General features: G+C 41.5%; 1 protein-coding gene across 4 annotated transcripts in view; it reads right to left on the bottom strand.

The window, feature by feature from the left end:
• DPP6 (dipeptidyl peptidase like 6) overlaps nt 1-21,488 on the bottom strand; it is a 490,036-nt gene that overhangs the window by 128,844 nt on the left and 339,704 nt on the right. For all 4 annotated transcript variants that reach the window (XM_004939151.5, XM_004939153.5, XM_418545.7 and 1 more), the window contains exon 3: nt 18,961-19,059. In XM_004939151.5, the coding sequence (XP_004939208.1) occupies nt 18,961-19,059 (99 nt within the window). The remainder of the gene's footprint in view (nt 1-18,960; nt 19,060-21,488) is intronic.

Genomic DNA, 21,488 nt, shown 5'->3' with positions numbered 1-21,488 from the left:
CAGCTTTTCAGCCACTCCTCCTCAAGTCTGTAGGGTTGCCTGGGGGTGTTATGACCAAATGCAGGACCCGACACTTGACCCTATTGAAACTCACAGAGTTAACCTCAACCTGGCCCATCGATCCAGTCTATCCAGGTCCCTCTGTAGTGCCTTTGTCCCCTCAGGCAGATCAACACTCCCTCCCAACTCGGTGCACTCTGCAAACTTACTGAGGGTGCACTCAATCCTCTCAACAAGATTGTTAATAAAGATGTTAAATAGAAGCGGCCCCAGTACTGAGCCCTGGGGAACACCACTCGTGACCAGCCACCAAGTGGGTTTCATTCCATCATATGAGAGATCTGTGGTGACCAGAAGCATATTCCAAATTATTGCCATGAGAAAAGTACTCTTAAAAATCTTTGTTAAGCATCTGCTTGTGTCCCCAGTCAGACACCAGCACAGATGATGTCTGGGGTCTGATTCAGCACTGCTTATTTACAACTTCAACTTCCAGCTTCTGTGCCAGGTCCTGAAGAAAAACTTTTGTGCCAACACTTTTTTGCAGTATTACAATAAAATATATTAATGCATTCTACACACATTTCCCATTTATATGTATTCTTAGGCCATTAAGGCTGAAGTATCATTTGTTAAGAGAGGAAAACACATAGTCCGAATTTGTATTCTCAGGTACCCTTGAAAAATGGAATAACTAAGCTCATTATCAAGCATTCTAAGAAAGATTACCACTTTAATAATCATCCTATGTCAGCAACAGCAGTTGTTTTCCAATTACATTCTAAATTCTAGGTAGAAAAAAAGCTCATTTTAAATACAGGCAGTAAAGCATCTGGATAATTGTAACACCATCAGAATACCTCTTAATTACAGGAAAACCTGGCCATGAATGTTTGCCCTCAGCTCTAAGTTCAAGACACAAGAGAAGCATCTTATTAAGCCAACGAGTCAGTGGCCTGACAATACCTGGTGGTTTTTTTCTTGAGCATCACTTGATCTGATGGAAATTATATTACTGCTCCCAATTACGTTGCTACTACACTTCTATTCCTCCCTGAGCTCCTGCTTGGAGTTACTGCAAAAAGTAACACTTCCATGAAGTATGAAACTTCAAGATCATTACACAGAAGTTACGGTATAGTTGGAATCAGGCAGTGAAAGGCCTTTTTGTTATTTCTTAAAGTGTAATGAGCTTAAAATCAGGCACTAATCTGCTGCATGTACTTCTGATACAAATAGGGAAGAAGAAATGAAGCAGCGCTGATTTGTTAGGGCAGTAAATCTCGCTGTTATATTCAATATGAGCCATCAACACAATATCTGAATTAATGAACAGAAAAATCGCTCTGCTTAAAAGAGGAACAAATTGCTCTGCGTTATACTCCAAGCAAAATACTGCGAGGTTTAGCTGGTCTGTAAGTTGCACTATCTTATCTTATTATCAATGAATAATATTCTTGGACTTCTGTCTCGAAATGTGCTATTTGTTCCATTGAAGAAGTATTTATTTATATGGGACATATCTCAATCGAAGACAAAAAGCAATGCAGTAATCTCTATCAGCAATGAATTCTGTCCAGCAAGCTGATGAGTATTTGCAGCCTGATTTATAGCTGTCGCCATAGCTGATAAAGGTCATCGCTGCATCTCATTTTTTACACCTGCCTTTCTTTGGGGCTAGTGCTTAGTGTAAATGATGCTGAAAATTTTAACTTTCAGGCATAAAACCATTTATTCCATTAGATAATTGATTTCTCCAACAGCAGAGGTCGTGCCACTGGCTCCCCCTCCTCTCTTAACTTCCAGGAACCTGCCTGCCCGGTAGAATCCAGAGCGTAGGCACAGATATGCAGTCACACTTGCAAGAGTGACCGATTACAGAAAGCAGTGATTACCCGAAATAACGAGGCAGCCTTGCTGCTATACAGTCAGTGTGGAGGATGGGAGCTTCAGCAATTTTTTTTTTTTTTTTTGAAATGGTAAATGAAACAAATGCAACTAGGAAGCTCAAGGCTGATTATGTGTTTGCAGTGTCAGAGTTTCCCAGATTTTTCGCAGACGGTTTTCTTAAAATTTGGGCAGGTAGAGTGAATGCAGAGAAAACAAACTAAATGCCAGGAGCTCCTGCCCCCTGCAATTGTTGGACTTGTCCTGCCTCCTCCCATTTAGGGTAAAACAAGACAAAACACTAGCATTAATAGCCTCAAGTACATATATCTTCATATCACATATCGTCAAGGGAAGATTGTATTAGGTCCCCAATTTTGAAGGCTGTTTTTGCTTTTCCAGGCATGATAAGCTCTTCCTCCCTTCCTGGGGTTTACCATCCAGAAAAGCAGAGGGGCTCTGGGCACCTGCACACTGGTGCTGCTACACTGCCAGACCTGGAAGTGCCAGCTGCAGCACAGGAGAAAGATCATGAGGCCATCATGGATGGCCCTCAAGTTGTCAGCTCAACAAGCCAAGGCAGCACTAACAGCCACCTAAACACTGGAACATCATCAAGAGAGCAAGAAGGTATTTATCATTTCCCGTAACATAGAAAAACTATCAAAATTCATGGACAAAAATTCACTGACTGATAAACTGGCAGATATTGAAGGAAATGGGCAGGATAATTATTTATCATTTGTAATCCAGTGCTTCTATTATCACAAAAATCACAGAGTATGTGAATGACAGAATCTACAGATGACTAAAATGGGTCAGGCTCAAGTTCAATGCAGCATTGCCACAGTTAGAAGCCCAGTGCTGGATCGTAGGATTACGTGGCTGATCCAAGAGAACTCCTGTTCACATGGTCCAAACTGGGCACCAGACAGATAGCTCATCACAGTGGACCAGAAGGTCTGTGACAATTTTACCTCAAAAAAGGATGAGTTTGACTTCTGGCAGATGCAAGGAAGTTGAAGGAATTACATCTAGCTACAGATTTGCATTGCTCAAGTATATATGGCTGTACAGCTTCTGCAATGAGACTCTGTAAGCACACATTATTAGAGGAGAGAGACTGATTTGTAAGGTAAAAGAATGGCAGGCATGCTTTTGAGGATAATTCTCATTATTTGTCAGAGAGCACGGAAAGTAGAAAGAGTTCACTGATAGAGGATGTAAGTATTTAATTCCAGCTCTGATAAAATACCCCTAAAGAAACTGTAATTTTCTATCAGTTTACTGGAGAAGGAAAAACAGAAAAGCATAAAAATCACACAAAGGAAGTTAGAAAGAAGTCAGTGAAAGGTAGAAGGTAATATCAGGGTTGCTAGGAGAGCTCTAGTCATTCAGAGCCACAGATTTAGAGGGAAAGGCAACTTCTCAATTGTTCTCAAGTGTTGCAGGTTTGGACATGAAAGATAACTGAGCGTGTCTCAGTCTGATGAAAGTCAGCATTAGGGGAATTATTGTTCTCAGCCTCTAAGATGAAGGCAGACTGGCGAATAAGGGAAACCTAAATCTTACAACTATTCTGAGCCATTTCAGATAGATTAGCCTCTAGATAGCACTGTGACCAGTAGGGCTAGCAAACAAATTACATCAGGCCTAGAGGGCAGGGATGAGGCAGCATTGCATTGGCCATCTGCATGGCTGCCACCATCATGGAACTGCCTGGAGTGGACCAGGCACTTTCAGTCATTTCTCACCTCTGCTGCTGTAGCAAGGGACTTTGTAATCCTTTTTAGTGGGGCTAGAAAACCTGAAAGAATCCTCAGAACTTTGCAAGTAGAAACACTGCATCCTATCCCACCTGATGAGGCCAGCTGCTGCAGCTGGAAATGAAAGAGCCCATTGTTTTTACCCTGTGTACAATTAACAAATGCACTGTTAGCAGAGTGGTGTGGATAGACTGCTATTTTACAGGTCAGATAACTAGAAGGATTATCACAGCGGAAAGGGATAATCAGAAATAAATGAAAACGCTCACCCATGTTGTAGGCTCGCAATACAAAACTCCAAAGAGAACAATCTCCAGAAGGAGATCCATCTCCAGAAAGAGATCCTTTCTCAGTGGCAGTCAGCCCTTAAATGGGGTCTAGGAGAGGTGCAGCCAGGCTCCACCCTTTCTGGTCACACAGCTAAATTGCCTTCACCTGTGCTCCCATGGCTGACTCAGTGCTTGCCTCAGGTGATCAATCAGAGGTTCGGGCCGTGACTCAACAGTTCCCATACACGGTCTCTTCCCCAAAAAAAGGCCGTTGAAGTGGAATTTAAATAATGAAAATAAATAAATAATAGAAAGAAGAGGAGGGAAGAAAAAGGGGAAGAAAAAAAAAGGGAAGAAAAGAGAAAAAGGAAAAGAAAGAAAAAAAGAAAAGGAGAAAAGAAGGGAAAGAAAAGAGGAAAAAAAGGAAAAGGAAATCCCACAGCCCTCACCCCAGCACGCACACACTGGGGCCAAAGAAAAGGTTCTGGATGGAGAAAGCAAATCTAGACTATCCGCAGCATGCAGGAAGAAAATACCAGCTCGTAGTGATGCCTGACATTTGCAGGATTGAGGGTGGCTGCTAGTTTATGTTGAAATTCAGGTCACCATGGGAACAGCATCATAACAAAAGCAAGCGCCCAGAAGCAGGCAGGGCAGTGGTGGGTGTTTGCTGCTGGGACTGCCACATTCCCACCCACACACTCACTCACTCACAAGGAGATGAAACAGCCTGTAAGTGCCAGGCAAAGCAAAAGGTTTACACGTGGAACAGAGACATCCAAACACTCCATGTGAGTATCTGGTATGAAAGGTAAACTGTGGGAGGCTTAGGATCTCCTGGAAAAAAAGTGTTTTCTGTGTGACAAGTGAGAGGAAATAGGGCAAGTGGAGGTGAGCAGGTTGCTGAGCATTGCACCAAGGCCCTAAAAACCTTTAATCCTGCCAGATGTAGCCCACTATGTTCAGAGATTGATGTTCAGAGTGCCAATGTGGTACCTTCCTTTCAGATAAACAGGCAACAAATGTTAGGGCCATGAATGCTTCTTAACTGCTTTACAATCAAACTGCAGAGACTATAATGCAAAATAAAAGCAGTCAACCCCCCAGCAGAAGCCTACTTGGGTGTCCAGACAAACACAGTTCCATGTTCAGGTAGAAAAGAAGGATGTTATGATGACTCATTTAATACTATGACCTGTTGCTCCTTCAAGATACACTGCAGTGCCTCTATTTGTTATTTGTCACATGTATTCATACTGAGCTGCTTTCCAAAGAGAAAATGCAGAAGCACTTCCCATCCCCAAATGTTACAATAAACTGACTTTGGGAAAGCAGAGAGAGAGAGAGAGAGAGAGAGAGAGAGAAGCATATGTGGTGATTATTAGGGATATGAGGAAAAATTTCTTCTCAGAAGGAGTGGTGATGCAATGGCACAGGGAGGTGGTGGAGTCACCATCTCTGGGGGTGTTCAGGAACTGTGGAGATGTGGCACTGAGGGACATGGTTAGCGGTATGGTAGGGAAGAGTTGATGGTTGGACTAGATGATCTTAGTGGTCTTTTTCAAACTTAAAGATTCGGTGATTCAGTGGTTCTATGAATGGAAATGAAATCCCATTTCCATACCCTGGTGATGAGGATGGCCCTTTATACACCTTAGCACTTGCAACATAACACAGCCCTCTGCAACCATGCTTTATATCTTCCATCCACCTGTCCCCCACCAGCAGCTCCTTTTTGTTCAGCCTTGCTAAACCTCAGTGCAGAAATAAGTTACAATCTGTTGTATATTGTGATGCTGATGCAAGCATGCAATAGGGGATGGAGAACAGCTTGCCTCTAACAACATCACTACAGCCTTTAATTCCAGGAGACAACTGAAATACCATTTTTATCTGCCTGGCATTAGGGATCATTATTCTCTTACTGTTTCTAGCATTTTTTTCTTTTAATGTAAGAAGTAGAAATAGAAACTTGAAATAGGTGATTTACCATAATTAAGCTAAATGCTGTGTAACACACTGCACTGGTACATTAAGTAAGTGCAACATGAAAGAATGTGTTTTATTATGCAAGAAATGGTTTTAATTGCTCATCACTTCAATGCAGCTGTAGTTGGTGCACCAACACAGGGCTTTGGCAGTAGTGCCAGTAAAATAAAACACAATTATAGCTCAGATAAATTCCCAAATCAAGGTGCATCTCTAGCAGGCTTGTAAATCACTTGTCAAAAGCTCAAAGAAGGCAGAGGCTTGGGAAAACTTAAGACTATAAAAATCCATAACATCACTCTGTTTCTCTCTCTTTTTTGTGCTGTCTAATCTCAAATATTTCATGATCTCAACTCAAAGAAAGCTTATTCACTCTCATTGAGAAAAGGCTGAGGAACCAAACCATAGGCCCAGTCTGTGCACGTCTTTGAAATTCCAAATGTTAAACCAGCTACAATTCAGCAGCTCCTCTCATTTGTGAGACTGAACTTCAATTCAAAGGGCCCCCAATCTGGGAACTCTGTAGGCACAGATCACGGCTCAGTGGCATAGACATGAAAAGCTGAAGTCCATATGAGAAACAGAATGCATTTCAACTTCAAAAAGCTTCTCTTCCCAGCTTCCATAATGCATGCATGGAAAAAGGAGAGAGAGACTGCCATTAAGAAAAAAAAAAAAAAGAATGAGAAATCCTCTAGAGGAAATGCATTTTGACTCCAGCCAGGGCAAATTAACCCACTCAAAAACAAACAAAAGGCTGTAAAATCCTACCAAAAATAGCAAAAAATGTGCAGCTTGTTACTGCCTGCCCTCGGTGCAGGGACCCTGCAGCACCCTGAGCTGGCTGGCTGTATCCTACTGCAAGATAACAGAGAAGTCTTCAGAAACTCCATGCCATCTTCTGTTTCAGATCAGTTGTGCTTGTACCACATGCTCTTTGAACTGTAAAAGTTACAGCAGGAAAAATGAGAATGATCCCAGGTTTCCAAGTCCTGACAGCTGGAGATGCCAGATTACACCCATTCCTTCAATTGCCTGCCAGAAACTTCCCACTTTCAAAGAATCATAGAATCATTAATGTTGAAAAAGACCACTAAGATTATCAGTTCCAATCATCAATCCGTCACCACAACCACGTTCACTAAACCAGGTCCCTCAGTGCCACAAACCAGCACAGATCACAGGCAATTTAACTCCAAACAACTAATTTCCAAGAAAATAGTCACAGAACACTTTTCCCTGCACCCCATATTGGTTTCATAATCTCACTATGCATCTAAAGCAGCAAAACATAGTGCAGACAATGGGCAGCACACAACAGACCTCAAGAGCAACGACACTGTAGCTGCCAGCTGATGTGACATCTGTCATGGCCTCCTTGCTGGCACCTTTGCTTCAAGCACCCTTTAGAGCTGCAGCACTGCTTGGTGATCCCTCTCCTCTTGGCCAACAGCAATGACTTTTAGCTGCCTCATTTAGGTTGCCTTCACAGATGGGAGCATATAACCCTGTGTGTTACACATGAATGGAATAAGCCATTTGACATTAAGAAAGAAAAGGAATCCATGAATAAATTTTCATTAGAATTTGACCTCACAGCTTGCTTTCTTAATTCCTCCGTGCATTTCCTTGGATTCTTCTCTCTCCCCTGGCCCAATTACACTTGTTAGTGGCCATAACAGAAAGAACACATAAAGTGGTTGTTTTTTTTTCTTACTGTTACTATTATTATGCTCAGTGTTCTGAAATTTCAATACCAACTGAATGAGATCTTCGTGTATTAACAGGCATATTCACTATGCATACAGATCCCACTTAAACATCCTTATTTTGGACACTGAAATCCAAGAGCAGAAGGAGCGTGGCAGATCTGTAGCCATCACTCTGAAAATCAAAGGAAGACATTAAACCCAATGCCCTGCCCAGTTTGGTTACCGTGTGCTGGTCACAAGAGGGCACTGCATTACAGAGCTGATGGAAATGCTTTCAGTAGATGCAAAGAGCTGTTAATGAATGTTTGGGTATGATGTTGGTTGCGTATCTAGTGAGGAGCAGCACCTGAAGCAGAACAGACACCCAGGTCAAGGGAACAGCTATGAGGAGTAGCAGTTTGCAATTAAGCATCCAAATGAACTGGTTTAAAATGAATTGCCAATGGGGAAATTAAATTAGCATCAGCTTTTATACAGCTTTCCATTGACATCTCAAACCTGTTTGCCTGCAGTGACTGGCCCAGCTCTCACAGGTAGCCCAACATGAATCAAAGTGATGCAGTGGATTTCTTGTTCCACATTATTCTTGTTCTTATTCCCATTCTCACCAAGGAACAAGTGTTGTGCATCGCTCCCACCCTGCACTCTATCAGTCCTGAATCAGTGGTGTTTTGCAGCTAGGAGGGCAAACAAGATGACACAGACACTGAAGCAGAAGAGATGAACACCTAAACATCCATTTAAATGCAATCAATTAAATATGATTATGCCAAAAGAACAACTGGTCCTTTCCTGAATCCTGAACAATATTTTGTCTAAAAGTGTCTTCTCACTGGGCTCTCAATGTGTTAATAACTTTCAGCAGATGAGGTTAAAACCAAACAATATCTTTTGTTCTTATTCAATAAAGCAACTGTCACCTCTTCATGTTTTCCTTTATTTTCTCAATTCTTACATAATTTCTATGCCACTCAGGGCAATCCTGCCTTTAACATGCATTTAAATGCTTCTCTTGTAGTTATGCTTCTTTGGACAGTGCCTATTCCCACAACAATCTATCCTTTTTGGATAGAGCAATCAAAACACACTGTTTTGATTAAGGTGATAGTGTCCCTCAACAGGATATGTTCAGTATTGTTCTCTCCTGAATATTGTCCAATATTGTTTCCCTCAAAAAAAATGACTGCAACAGAAAATTCATTATAAATGTTCTCCTGTTCTTCATATCCAGATCCATTTTGGATAGCAATTCCGTGTCCATTAAAAAAAACAATAACAATAGAATCATAGAATCACTAGGGTTGGTAAAGATCTCCAAGATCATCTAGTCCAACTGTTCACCTACCACCAATAATTTCAAATGCTTAAAACCAATTTTTAAGAAAAAGATAGGAATACTATAATTATTGGTATATAATTATTCTTGTAAAAATACCTCCCAATATAAGACATTAAAAAATGGGAAAGAAATAAAGACTAAAGGTGTGACTGGTATCCCCTGCTCCTGAACCCTAGAAGTACAGTTATCCTAACCAATTAAGGCAAATATCTATAATACGTATGAGGGCTGTAAACAATAAGCTATGCTGATTCTTATTTTAATAAGAGAATAGGACTAATAGTAAATTTATTACCACCCTAGTAAATGCTTAACTACACAAAATCTTTCTGGAAACTTTTTCCAGGCTGAATTGGTGGATATTATACATCTGTCCAAGCCTTGCTGACTTGAACAAACCCACATTTCTTCTCACCTCAGAAGAAGGTACTGTGGTATATAGCAAGTGTACAACAAGGCCAACACTTCCCAGCAGCACCTGGACTGACTCACTCTGCATGAATGACCACACACTGAACAGCTTCAGCAAGCCCCAAGTCTCTGTGAACTGCTGGGTTTACCAGTCCTGCAACATGCAGCTGACTTTTTACAAGGTCCAGTGCATGCCAAAAGAAATATCATTTAGGCAGTAGATCCAAACTTCTGCCCTTCATGGACAAATTGCTGTTGAGCTGAAGCTATTTTTTCCCTTCTTGGTGTGAGTTTTTGAAATTCCTCACTATTTTACTAGACTTCACACACTTTTACCACCCATTCCATTGTAAGCTGCCTTCCCCGGAAGGTGAGTGAGCTTTGAAGCCAAGTTTGTGACTAACTGCAAACCTTAAGCACTGACAAATCACATATAAGACTGAAGCTGGGCCTTGAGGTGAAGTAGCAACATGAAAGCTTGGCACCGCGCTCTACTGAAGGAGAGCTCTGCCCAGCCGTACACAAATCTGGTAACACATTCAGCTCCTTCCATCTATCAAATCTTTATTCTAGGAAATTGTTTCCCACTCTCTTCTTCCTTGCATTTTACTTCCTTTCTTTCATTTCTTCACCTTTGTTGGCTTACCTTGATTTTTTTTTTCCCCACTAAGTATGACACTAGAAGTGCCTTTTAAGAGGTGCTATAAACAGAGATTATTTCACAGCATGCATGATAACTGTCTCACAATCACCTACAGGATCACCTTATTTTCTACCAGAGAGTCTTCCTTGTTACTGGCAATGAAGAGTTACCAGCCAAATAACCAATATAAAGCCCTGAGGCACGTGCTGGGAAAGCCATGGTAGGCACATTTATTCCATGTTTTTACAGCACTGTAATCCCTCAGTGTGGTATAACTTGGCACAAGGTCACATATGTCTATCACAGTGGAAAAGCTTCTGCCTTTTCTTTAGGGTCAAACAAATGGCATGAGGTGCAGCTCTTGACACTTCTGTGTAATTCCTGTGTGTAGCCATGATCCTGTTGTCTGGAAAATGAAGCATTAGAGATGCAGTCAAGAAACAACAATGGTGATCCAGAATACTGATCTAAAGGCCAACAAGCAAAGCAAACGGGAACAAACCCCTAAGTGAGGAAAAGGAGACAGTTCTTCATGCAGCAGGTTCTAGGCCTGAGAAACCCCTTGATGAAGCAGACAGGGTTGCAGGAGGAACTGGAGGACACTTGGAAGTGATTTGGAAGAGAAATACATTTGGACTTATTAAATAATAATAATAATAAAGGATCTGATATTCTCCTGAGCTAAACAGTACATTAATCTTGCTGCATTCTACATCCCTGTGCATACACTTATTGCCACTGACAGAAACAGAATTTGGGGTTGGGCAAAACTTTGGTCTCTTCCGTTCTCAACTGAATTTTCACTGATGTGAGATTTGTATATCTAAATTTTAAAGCATAATTCTATTCCCTTGATCAACGATAATTATTTCACTCTAAAATTCTTTTAATGAATTATATATATAAGCCTGGTACTATTTCTTCTAAGAATAAAAAAGTACTGCTTCTTGTATAGTCAACAGCTTAATACAGTCAGGAGATCCAAACTCACTAGAGGTTTTTCTTTCTTAGATAAGTAAATCTTTGCATGTTGAAATTTCAATTACAAATATCTGATATAAATTTAATCACCAGAAATACAGTATTTCCCATCTCTAATCTGTGAAATTACTGTTTCGGGATATATACTTATTTCATGTTCCTTAAAAGGGGGCAAGTGGAAGAATACATACTATCCTAATTATCCTTTGTAAGTAGTCCATGTTCAGCAGGTATCTAAGAGCAGTGGAGTGTGCTCATGGAAAGATCCTGAGTCAGGATAATGTGCTTTACTTGAAGTCAACACCTGTAACAAGGAATCAGACACAAAGGGCAATGCAAAAATGAAAAACTGCCTTGAGAAAGAGAAAAAAAGGAACCTTTTTGTCTCCTACAGGATACAGGGCTCTAAAGATGCACTCTGTGGGTAGATTCCAGATCTCTGGAAATCACTGCTGAAGATGCAAGCTGTTTGTTGTTATCAAGATCAACTGCTTAACAAGAGGCTCGAACACACTGAAGGGCTCTCCTTTCTTATCAGCCCGCTCTCTCTTGTGGTTATCCTGCAATGATGCAACTCATTTCTTCCCTCTTTTTTTTTTCTAGATGCTCATCTCCTTGATGTTCCTATCCCAAAACATTTGCATTCTTACATCAGTATGATTACTAGGAAAACCCTCAGCAAATCCATGCAAACTCCCATTCCTGACCTTCCTTATCTGGAGCTCAAAATTGAATTCCCCACCTGTCTACTCAGATTTTCTCAGCAGTGCTGGATCTAAATGGAACACATTTCTTACACCCCCTTAAGGCAACCCTAACCATGGTGAGACACTGATAGATGTCTGGGTAAGGGAGATGATATTAGGAAGAACTTCCTCTCTGAAGGAGTGTGTGGGCGCTGGCACAGGCTGCACAGGGAGGTGGTGGGGTCAGTATCCCTGGAGGTGTTCCAGAACTGTGAAGATGTGGCATCAAAGGACATGGTCAGTGGGCATGGTGGGGATGGGTTGGTGGTCAGACATGATCTTAGTGGTCAATTCCAAATTTAACGATTCTATGATCTCATCATCACCTGGGAGCTGGGTATGGGCTGCCTTACTTTTCTCCCTTCTCTTTCCCTTTTGTGCTAGAGACATCTAAAGGGACAAAGGAAAAAAAAAATATGGGAAAAAAGCACCTTTATTTTGGTACAAAACCAACCACTCGCAGTTGTGACCATCCTTTCACAGGCTTGTTGAAGGAAATAGCCATCACAGCAGTTTGCCTTTGGCTGGGGACAGCTGGGAGTTTGGTGCCTGCTTTACAGGTGTAAGCCATGGAAGCCCATTTATCAAATGCCACACTGGACCTGCGGCTCTTCACCTGGAATTTTAACTAACACAAACCAGAAAAACACATAATCCAGATAAATCCCTGCCACACCAGTGTGTCCCCTTTGGCAGGGAGTTCTGATTTCAAAACATTCTGAATAAGATGAAAAACCAGATCCCTTTTTAATTTGTCTCAAACTGTTAGCACACAGGCAGAGCTGGCACATCTTTTCTTTCAGTGGCAGAAACACTGCTGATGTGAGCTGCATCTTCTGAAGTCCCCCATGGGTGCAGCAGCTCCCCATGGAAGAATGATGTTTCTTCCCAGTTTCCCTTCCTGCTGTTCTCCCTTTTCTTTTTTTTAATCAAAATTATCCCCCCTGTGAAGCGGGTCCAGCTGCAGGAAGCACTGAAGTTTGCATATTTCTATCAGCCACCAGTCATGCAAAGCCCTGGTGCAGCATAAATCACGACAACGGGGGTGGCTTCTACCCAATCTCTGTGGATTTCTACCTCAAATCTGCAAACAAATTTAACACACACCAGAGCCCAAATGCTCCTGGTTTCCACACCTGTTGCAGCTTCAAATTATTCCCCACAGATGCTCCTTGCTGGCAGACACCATCGTGGCAGGAGGCACTGCCTCGTTGCTGAGGTATTTTGAGAGAGAAGCACTAATTTGAGTGGAGCCAGGCATGAATGGAAAACTGGAATCTCTTTTTGCAATTGGATATAAAAAGTCTAGGAAGTGCTTGCTGATCCAACATTTGAAAGTGTGGCTGTTATATTGCTTGTGGGGAAGTCTATTTTTTCCTACTCTTTGAAAAATTGTATTAATGAAAACAGAATTAGGCAGTTATGTAGAGTGGGTGTTAGAGCTCTGACAAGAAGGAAAAGTGAAGTCAAGAACATCTGCATCCATCTTTTCCTCTTTAACAGTTCCCCATAAAGTTACCCAAGCAAATAAATGCCTTTTCCAGCTATTTTTCTTAGGTCATTAAGGCATTCTCACACAGGATAAGGCTCTGTTCATCATTTCCACAACCCCAGCCTCTGCTCCTCCTTGCAGACCCCCATAATCATAACCTGTATACATGGGGTTCTCCCTCATCCTCGCTGCAGCCAAACCTTCTCCATCACCTGCTCCCTTTCATCTCACTCCTCAAAGGTGACCTTCACATCACCAGTCCTGTCCCTTTGTTGGACTCCTCACTCAACGTGGTGCGATGCTTGGCCATAACAAACACAAAGCTATTATGCTGATCATCTGAGATCACTTTTGTCTTTTTCTTATTTATTTTTTTAAAATATTTTTTACATATTTTTACAGGCTGCCCAGACAAACTGTGGGCTCCCCATCCCCAGAGGTGCTCAAGGCCAAGTTGGATGGGACCCTGGGCAGCCTGATCTGGTGGGTGGCAACCAGCCCACAGCAGGGGGTTGGAACTGGATGGTCTTTAAGGCCCCTTCCAACCCATGCTATTCTATGATTCCATGATTTAATGATTTTTGCACATAAGTGTTTAGGTTTTCATTAGGTAAAGCCATATTTTGGTACTTCAAGAGGACTTTTGGCTTAGAGGTGCTGATGCTGAAAACCTGTGGCACTCAGGGGAATGGTTGAGAAAACTGGTTACCTATGGAAACTCCTAAATAAATATAAGACAATCTACTGGAAAATCTTGACCTCAAGACATCAAACTACTCAAAAACAAGCATAGATCAAATTGACCATTACTGTGTCACTTCTGCTTTTATAGTGTGTGATATTTTTCACAATCAGGACTTCCCCCAGTATATTTCTCCCTCCAAATTCAGCTGCTCAAGGATGATTTTCTCAGCCTGCCAGCTACACATGGCCCACAGCACCCCAGTACTTCAGAGAAGCTGGGCACAGCCACACTTCTAAAGCCAAGTACAGAGCTGTTTCCCAGCTTGTTCCTGCAGACCGTATTAATTTTTAAGAGAGCTAAATTGATTTCTCATTTCATTCTCTCTAGCAGCAATGAACAAAATAGCTACATGGCAGAAATGCTCTCCTTCACGGCCTATAATAGTATGTTAAAAAGCCATTAATTCCAGGGTTTCTTGTCTTTAGCGAATAGGTTACTGTCACTGCTAAACTTAGGCAAGTGCCTAGCAGGTGCAAGGCAGGGAGCAAGGCAAACTCTTTCAGTGCTCTCAGAGTAGAGTATCTATTGAAAACCCTAAAGACGATGACCCAGAATGGGCTGTAAAATCAAAACTATGGTTCAAGACATTTAACCCGTTCTGCTCTTCTTTCCCACTGGAGTAGTCCTGACAGAGCATGAGCCTTTATCTGTTCTGCTTTAGCAACACAGGATGTCACTTCGCGAGGACATTCAGATTACAAATAGCATTCAACGATCTTTAAAGCACATGGAAATTTCCATTGGCACCAAAACAACCTCAGAGGTCACAGTGTGCCTACTTAACTGCTTCATATGTTCACAGACCACAGAAGAAGTGTTTCTGAAAGTCATTCCTGACTAAACCTCCGTGTAAGGGTGTGCTAAGAAGCGCTAAACCAGAAAAGCCTCCTGCAGTCTTTCCCCCAGGTTTTCCTCTGGTCTACATGACATTTTCCTTCAGTGCCATGTCTCTGCCTCAGCACCAGGTCACCTTTATGGTTTCTCTGTGTTGTGCTCAAAGATCACTGAAACCTTCAACACCACAAACCACTGTGCTGTGCTCCAGATAGCTTCTTGTATATCTCAGAAAATATTTCAAGAATGACCTAAAAGCCAGAACACCCACACAAATATCACAAAAACAAATTGCCATGAGGTAGGATATGATGTTTGGCACACCAGAATTGGGAGTCTGATAAGTTTTCTTTGAACTGTTAAGTTCAGTAAACCCATGCTCTCAAACCATCTCAACACACCATTAAAACTAATTGAAAGTAGCTATTTAGTAATTCTGTTGAGCAAAATGGGCAGTGAAGCAAGTATTCCAACAGAGTAACCCAGCTTTCTTTATGTTTCTTTCAAATTTACACTAATCAGTGAGCAGTTCATGTTGATTTAACACAAGATGAGAGCTGGGGTGAGCGCATGCCCCCAACTTGCAGCACCTGTGCTCAAGAGCACCTACAAACACCACACGAGACTGGAAATTCTTCACCTGGTGATCAACAGGAAGATGGGCTTTCCTTCCACTCCAGTCCAACCTTGCTAAGGAAAAGGCTCTGAGTTTGGTCACTCAGAAGTGGTCAAGATCACGGAGGAGAAGTCTGGAGAAGCCTACGCTCCATCTAACCATGTTACAGCTCTAACAATGCTATTTTAGTCTTCAGGGCTGTCAAAGCAGCATCTTAACACAACCCTTTTTCACAATGAAAAATATTAGCACTTATACAGTTTTTAATATCTATGCTAAGCAAACTATAAATAATTCATTTACTCCACATGCATCTGCACCATTTGAAATGCATCAGTGCTTTTATCAATACAGTGGGATGAATTTACACAGCAGAGAATAGACTTGAGGGCATTTGGGCTCTCCATGTACTGTTGATCTGAGCATTATTATTAAAGGTAAACTGAAATAAATTACCTCAGTTACCGCAAGACATTTTTTTTTCAGCATGGTAAATAAAACTTATTAGTTCTAGGTCATTAAATTAAATATTAGACTTAAAAAGAGCTTTGAGAGCCTATAATGCTATTAGGAAAACATGCAGTAAAATATATGTGCCTCAGTATCAAAGGTAAAAGAATTGCTCAATTATATTTAGTTCTTAGTTATTAGTGCATTTTTCAGGAGGACTGATGCAAAGGCCCAGTTACCATTCTCAGACACGAGCCAGGCACACAGCCATTCTGGCTCTTGCTGAGGGGCAGGTTTCCAAACAACTAAATCATTTCCAAAAATGCCATTTAGAGCCTCTTGCTAAGCAACCCACTGTTCTTCTTCAGATTAGAATAAATAATATTTTCCCAGTTTTGCAGCTGCAGCAAGTGGGCAGGGAGCAAAGACAGCAGGGTTTGCTTTTCAGATACCTGAGGGCATCCTTCGGTGTCCCGTGCCTCTTGCTGACCAATATATTGTGCTTTTCATTTCATCCTTTATTCTACTGTTTGGCTACAACCTCTCTGCAAGGCCTATCTCACCATGCTGAGCCAGTGTCTGGCACAAAAAAGGATGCACTCCTGGTTGGATCCTCCAGCCACCAAAGCACGGCCCCAAATCCTGGCAGCAGTCACCACGACATACACTCCGTCTTGGAGGACACCAACAGCAAGGCTGGAAATACAAGTAATGATGGCAGGCTGCATCCAATCAACTGGGTGTACCCAATGAATTCCAAGCTGCCATGGCACTGGGGTTGGAACCTGATGATCTTTAAGGTCCCTTCCAACCTAAGCCATTTTAACATTCAATGATTCTATAAATCGTAATAACCAATACTGCATGGGAAGTACAGTTATGTCAGATTTGAGACTAGTTCTCTCTTTTTTCTAGCTCCTTTGAGATCAGTGGAATGACAGTGCTATTGATCTGGCGTACGTTATTTCCACTTGCCCACCACGAATCAAAAAATGCTTAAACATCAGCACATCCCATCAATTTCAGTAAGTTTTCAGAATAATTTAATGTGTCATCCTGCAAATAAATACTCTTCTGGGAAAGGAAGGAAACACAGATTTGAAGAGCTGAGAGAACTGAATTTTGCAGATCTCTGAGTGATAGTGGTATTGCACAACATTAAATCACAGGGTGAGAAGGAAAACAAGGATAGACCACAGGTATCTATTTTTTTTTGTTCAGATTCTCCACAAAACATTGCTAGTATCACTCATTTTGTGGCACTTAAATAGGCAATTTTTCTGCTTGGCCATTTCAGCACTCTCTCTGTATGGAGTTTTACAAGTTTGCTGTAGGCGTTTTCAGTCATTCTTTCATTTGCACTTAAACTGAGAATATGAGACCAATGGGAAAGTGTACTTAGGAATCAGGCTATTGCTCTTTCATCTGGCTTATCAGAAACCTTGATCAAGATTTCACCACTTAGCCAGCTAGAGAGAACTGTGAAAAGCAACTGTAATGCAGACAAGAAATTATTTTGCAAAATGGCTATGGCGTTGCAAAATGGCTATGGGTCCTTGGATGAATGACTGCAGATTGCAGTCTTGTCTTTAAACTCCAAATTACTTTTGGATACAGAATATCTATGGGCTTACAAATAAATTCTGTAGTTATATTGAAATCAGTATCAGTGATATTAGTAGCAAAGCAACAACACAAGTCCTTCAAAAATATCTATGCAGGTTTGCACAATACAACTTTATATTTTCTTAAACAAAAACATTTTAGTAACATCAGGGCAGGCAAAACTCACCGGAGTTAGACTGCATGAGAGAAGGGAAACAGAGTTAAATACATGCTAGGACTGGACTCTTAATGAGAGTGCATATGACATCAATATATGAATGTAACTTGAAAAACATGGGAAGTATTATTTTTGGACAGAACACAGCAGTTTTGTAGAAAAAACACCTTATATCAACTAAATGACACATGCATCAGAGAGGAGAGGTTATACACAGCTCCATGGCAGTGTTCCATTCTCTCTGTTCCTGTAAAAGCTTTGGCAAACACAACTCCCCCTGAATTTGCAGCCTAAAGGAGAGCTCCTGCTCACTGCAGGTGTTTGTGAAGGTGTGCATTGTCTGCAATGGCTTTCCTGCCTAGCTGAATGGGTGGGAGAAGTTGGAGACAGCTGTGATGAGGGTGACTGGGGAACGTGCTCATTCAACACAACCCTTTATCACTCTCTTTTCGTTAAAGGTATTCTAAGTGCTCCCAATGGGTGCAGTAGGCAAGGAAAGCCAAACACAAGGAAGGAATTGATCCCGTTCCCTTATTAAATTCAGAAGAAAGACTAATAACTGCAGAGATAAAAAGAGCTGGACTGGAGCGTACATGAATGGCATGCCATGGATCATTTTATTCTTGCCAAAGCTTCTTCAGACTACAGCAATTTCCGGCAGGAGCTGGATTCTTCATCCCCTAAACAGTTCAATTCCAGCAAACACTACGTTTATTAATTCCAGCATTATTTGGTTTTCCTCTGACTAGAAAACACACAGCAGCATAAGGCAAAAAGAGCACATGGTGTGTGTGCAAGCACCAGCCCAGCTGCTGCTGGGCCCCTGTTTTCCAGTTGCTTAGCAACACTTCACCTCCCTGCTGGAAAAAAATGTTTTGATGAGGGAATATAAAGAAAATGATTTGTTTATGGTGAAATAATGACTTCAACCACTTCTTCTAACCATCACCTATTGAATCCTGGGAGCTCTGAGGGACAAAGACTGCAGCTTTCAATGCCTAGCTACGAGTCCCCTGGAGATCCCCAAGTGAAAAATGGCAACAACAGAGCAGCAGTTTTTGCATACACATATCTACAAATCGGGAGGAAAACTGGAATAGGAATTCGAGGACTGAATTTTTGGGCAACCTATTTTAGCTACCTCCCTTGAGCAGGAGGTTAGACTAGATGACTGAGGCCCCTTCCAACCTCAATCACTTTGTGATTCTGTAATTTCAGGAGCAAAGAAGAGAATAGGGTAAATAAAGGAGGAAATACAAGGAGAGACAAACCAGAGAATTATTTGTGTCTTACTCACCAGTTATCCATTTAGCCTCTGGGTCATGAATTTTGAAATCAGCACTGAAGAGATCTTCCACTGTTATCTTCTTCTTCTGAGACAAGCTGTTATCTTCAACTGTAACACATTCAAAAACAGTTATTACTTCTACTTTGAAATGTATCTGAAAGTATAGTGAGTGAGTAATGTCGTATGATATTTCATTCAGAAATGGTCCACATTAAGCCTTCTATCACTCTGAAATCCCTTCCCATTTGTAATATAGAAAAGGACCATTTAATAGTTCACAAACAGAAATCTCTTAGTTATTTATGTATGGAGCACCTCTGAGCAATCAGAGACCACTAAAGATTAGCTCTGAATGATGCTTTGTTCCACCAAAAGGTGTGTCAATATAGATCATTTTTACCAAATTAAATTTTTAAAGTCTGATGGAGGTTTCAATCGCACTGCTTAACTTGGCTTCCAGTGTACCAAGACATACTAATACAAGTTCTTCTGCATAATTTTATGAAAGTTACACATCAGAGGAACTCCAGAAACTGTTGCAATTAGTTTCCACCATGGCACAAGGTTCTATCATAGGGCACCCATGAATATCATGCAGGGTGATGCAGGATGTCAGGGTACAACTGGTTCAGGTACTGCTTTCCAAGTGCCACTTGAGGGAATAGGGACACACTGTTCCCTATCATGAACACATAAGAAAAGGCACAAATGAACCTCTGTGCTGGAGCTTTGGGAAGGCAAGCAGGGTGGCAAGCTCTTACCATTCCTTCTTTCTCTGCAGCATCAGACTATATTCGCTGCAGAAGGTCCTATAGACTCTAGGGAAATCAACTCTTTACATGGGTAGATAGTGATAGGACAAGGGGGAATGGTGGAGAAGGTTTAGATTAGAAGAAATTTCTATTAGATGTCAGGGTAAATTTTTCACTGACAGGGCAGTTAGGCACTGGCACAGGCTGCCCAGAGAGTTTGTGGATGCCCCATCCATAGAGGTGCTCAAGGCCAGGCTGGATGTGGCACCAGACAAGGCTGAATTGATGAAATCTCATTCACCAGGACACAAATGTAAAAAAGATCCAAAACTCCAGAAAGCTCAGAACAAAAGGGAAAAGGTCAGATCTCCTTGCCTGTTTTCCCTTTGTGATACCAATGCTGTTTTTCAAGCTTCCTCTCAGTTCCAGCAATGTTCTGAGGCTGTCTGATGGATCAAGCAATCTCAGTCACCTTTCCTTCCATCAGCCCTGGGGCTCAGCTAAAGGTCCCTGTCCTGGGCTACTCTGCACTGCAAGCTTATGTCTTGTTTTGCAAACGTCCATCTCTTGGCAGCCCTGATCCAGCACTTCAGAAACCCCCTACCCCATCTTGCTTTCCTGCTCAGTGCTTGGGCAGACCTGAGCCCTGTTCCACCTCAACAGAGTTCACTACACCCAAAAGACAGTGGGTAAACTTTAAAATCCATGTTTTTATTGGAAATTAATGTTTCTGTGTAACACTTATAAACAAAAAAAAATGACACTTTTTCACATCTGGTCATTGGATATTTACCTGCTCTTGCTAAGCAGCAAAAGCCATACAAAATTCAGTCCTTCTTAGCCTCGCTCTTCATAGAATGGAATCATAGAATGGCCTGGGTTGAAAAGGACCACAATGATCATTGAGTTTCAACCCCCCTGTCATGGGCAGGGCTGCCAACCACCAGACCAGGCTGCCCAGAGCCACATCCAGCCTGGCCTTGAATGCATCCAGAGGTGAGGCATCCACAACCTCTCTGGGAACTTGTTCCAGTGGAACAGTATTCCAAAAAACAGCCTTCCTAAGCACAATGCCTAATGATATTTTGGTACAGATTTTTTAATCAAAACTTCTGTAGGTTTGGGTCTTCTCTTCAGCTTTGATAGGTGTATGTGCACATGCATATCTATAAACACTTGCATGTGTTAATAAAAATACACACAACTGCTAGGATGAGACCCATACAGACACCATATGCTGTGAGAAGTGAGCAACTATCAATTAGGAAAGGCTCCATCCCACACTTCTATCACTTATATGAATAGCCTCACATTTTTTTAAGGTGGGTGGAATGGCAGGACTCACACACACACACAGCCACATTCCTTTGGCATAGGCAATTGCATTATTAAATGCAAGCTTTCATCAGTTATGGCTTCTTTTAAGAGTATTGTTCTAGAATATCAGAAGAAATACAAATCATAAAACTTTTAAAGTTTTATTAGGATTTTATAATCCTAAGAATCCTCAGAATTAGCTAGCAATATCGCACTCCCATTTTAAGCACAATGTCAGCTGAATGCAAAGAGCGCTGTTTCCAGTTTATGAGATAATCCTGAAGCAGGGTGAGTGTCCTGCCTCCCAGAAACCCCAACCAGGAGGGATTTCAGCCTTTCTGAAGCTGAATCCAGGTTTGAATTGATTTTACAAAAGAATCATGGAGAGATATATGAATCCTTTTTTTTCCCCCCTCAATCATTAAATACCTTAATCAGCAACTGCTCTGCTAAACAAGCCTTGTCTGT

Source organism: Gallus gallus, chromosome 2 (genome assembly GCF_016699485.2).
Source record: "Gallus gallus isolate bGalGal1 chromosome 2, bGalGal1.mat.broiler.GRCg7b, whole genome shotgun sequence".
NCBI lineage: Eukaryota > Metazoa > Chordata > Aves > Galliformes > Phasianidae > Gallus > Gallus gallus.
Note: the sequence above shows the minus strand (reverse complement) of the source record. Positions and strands in the feature narration are given on the sequence as shown.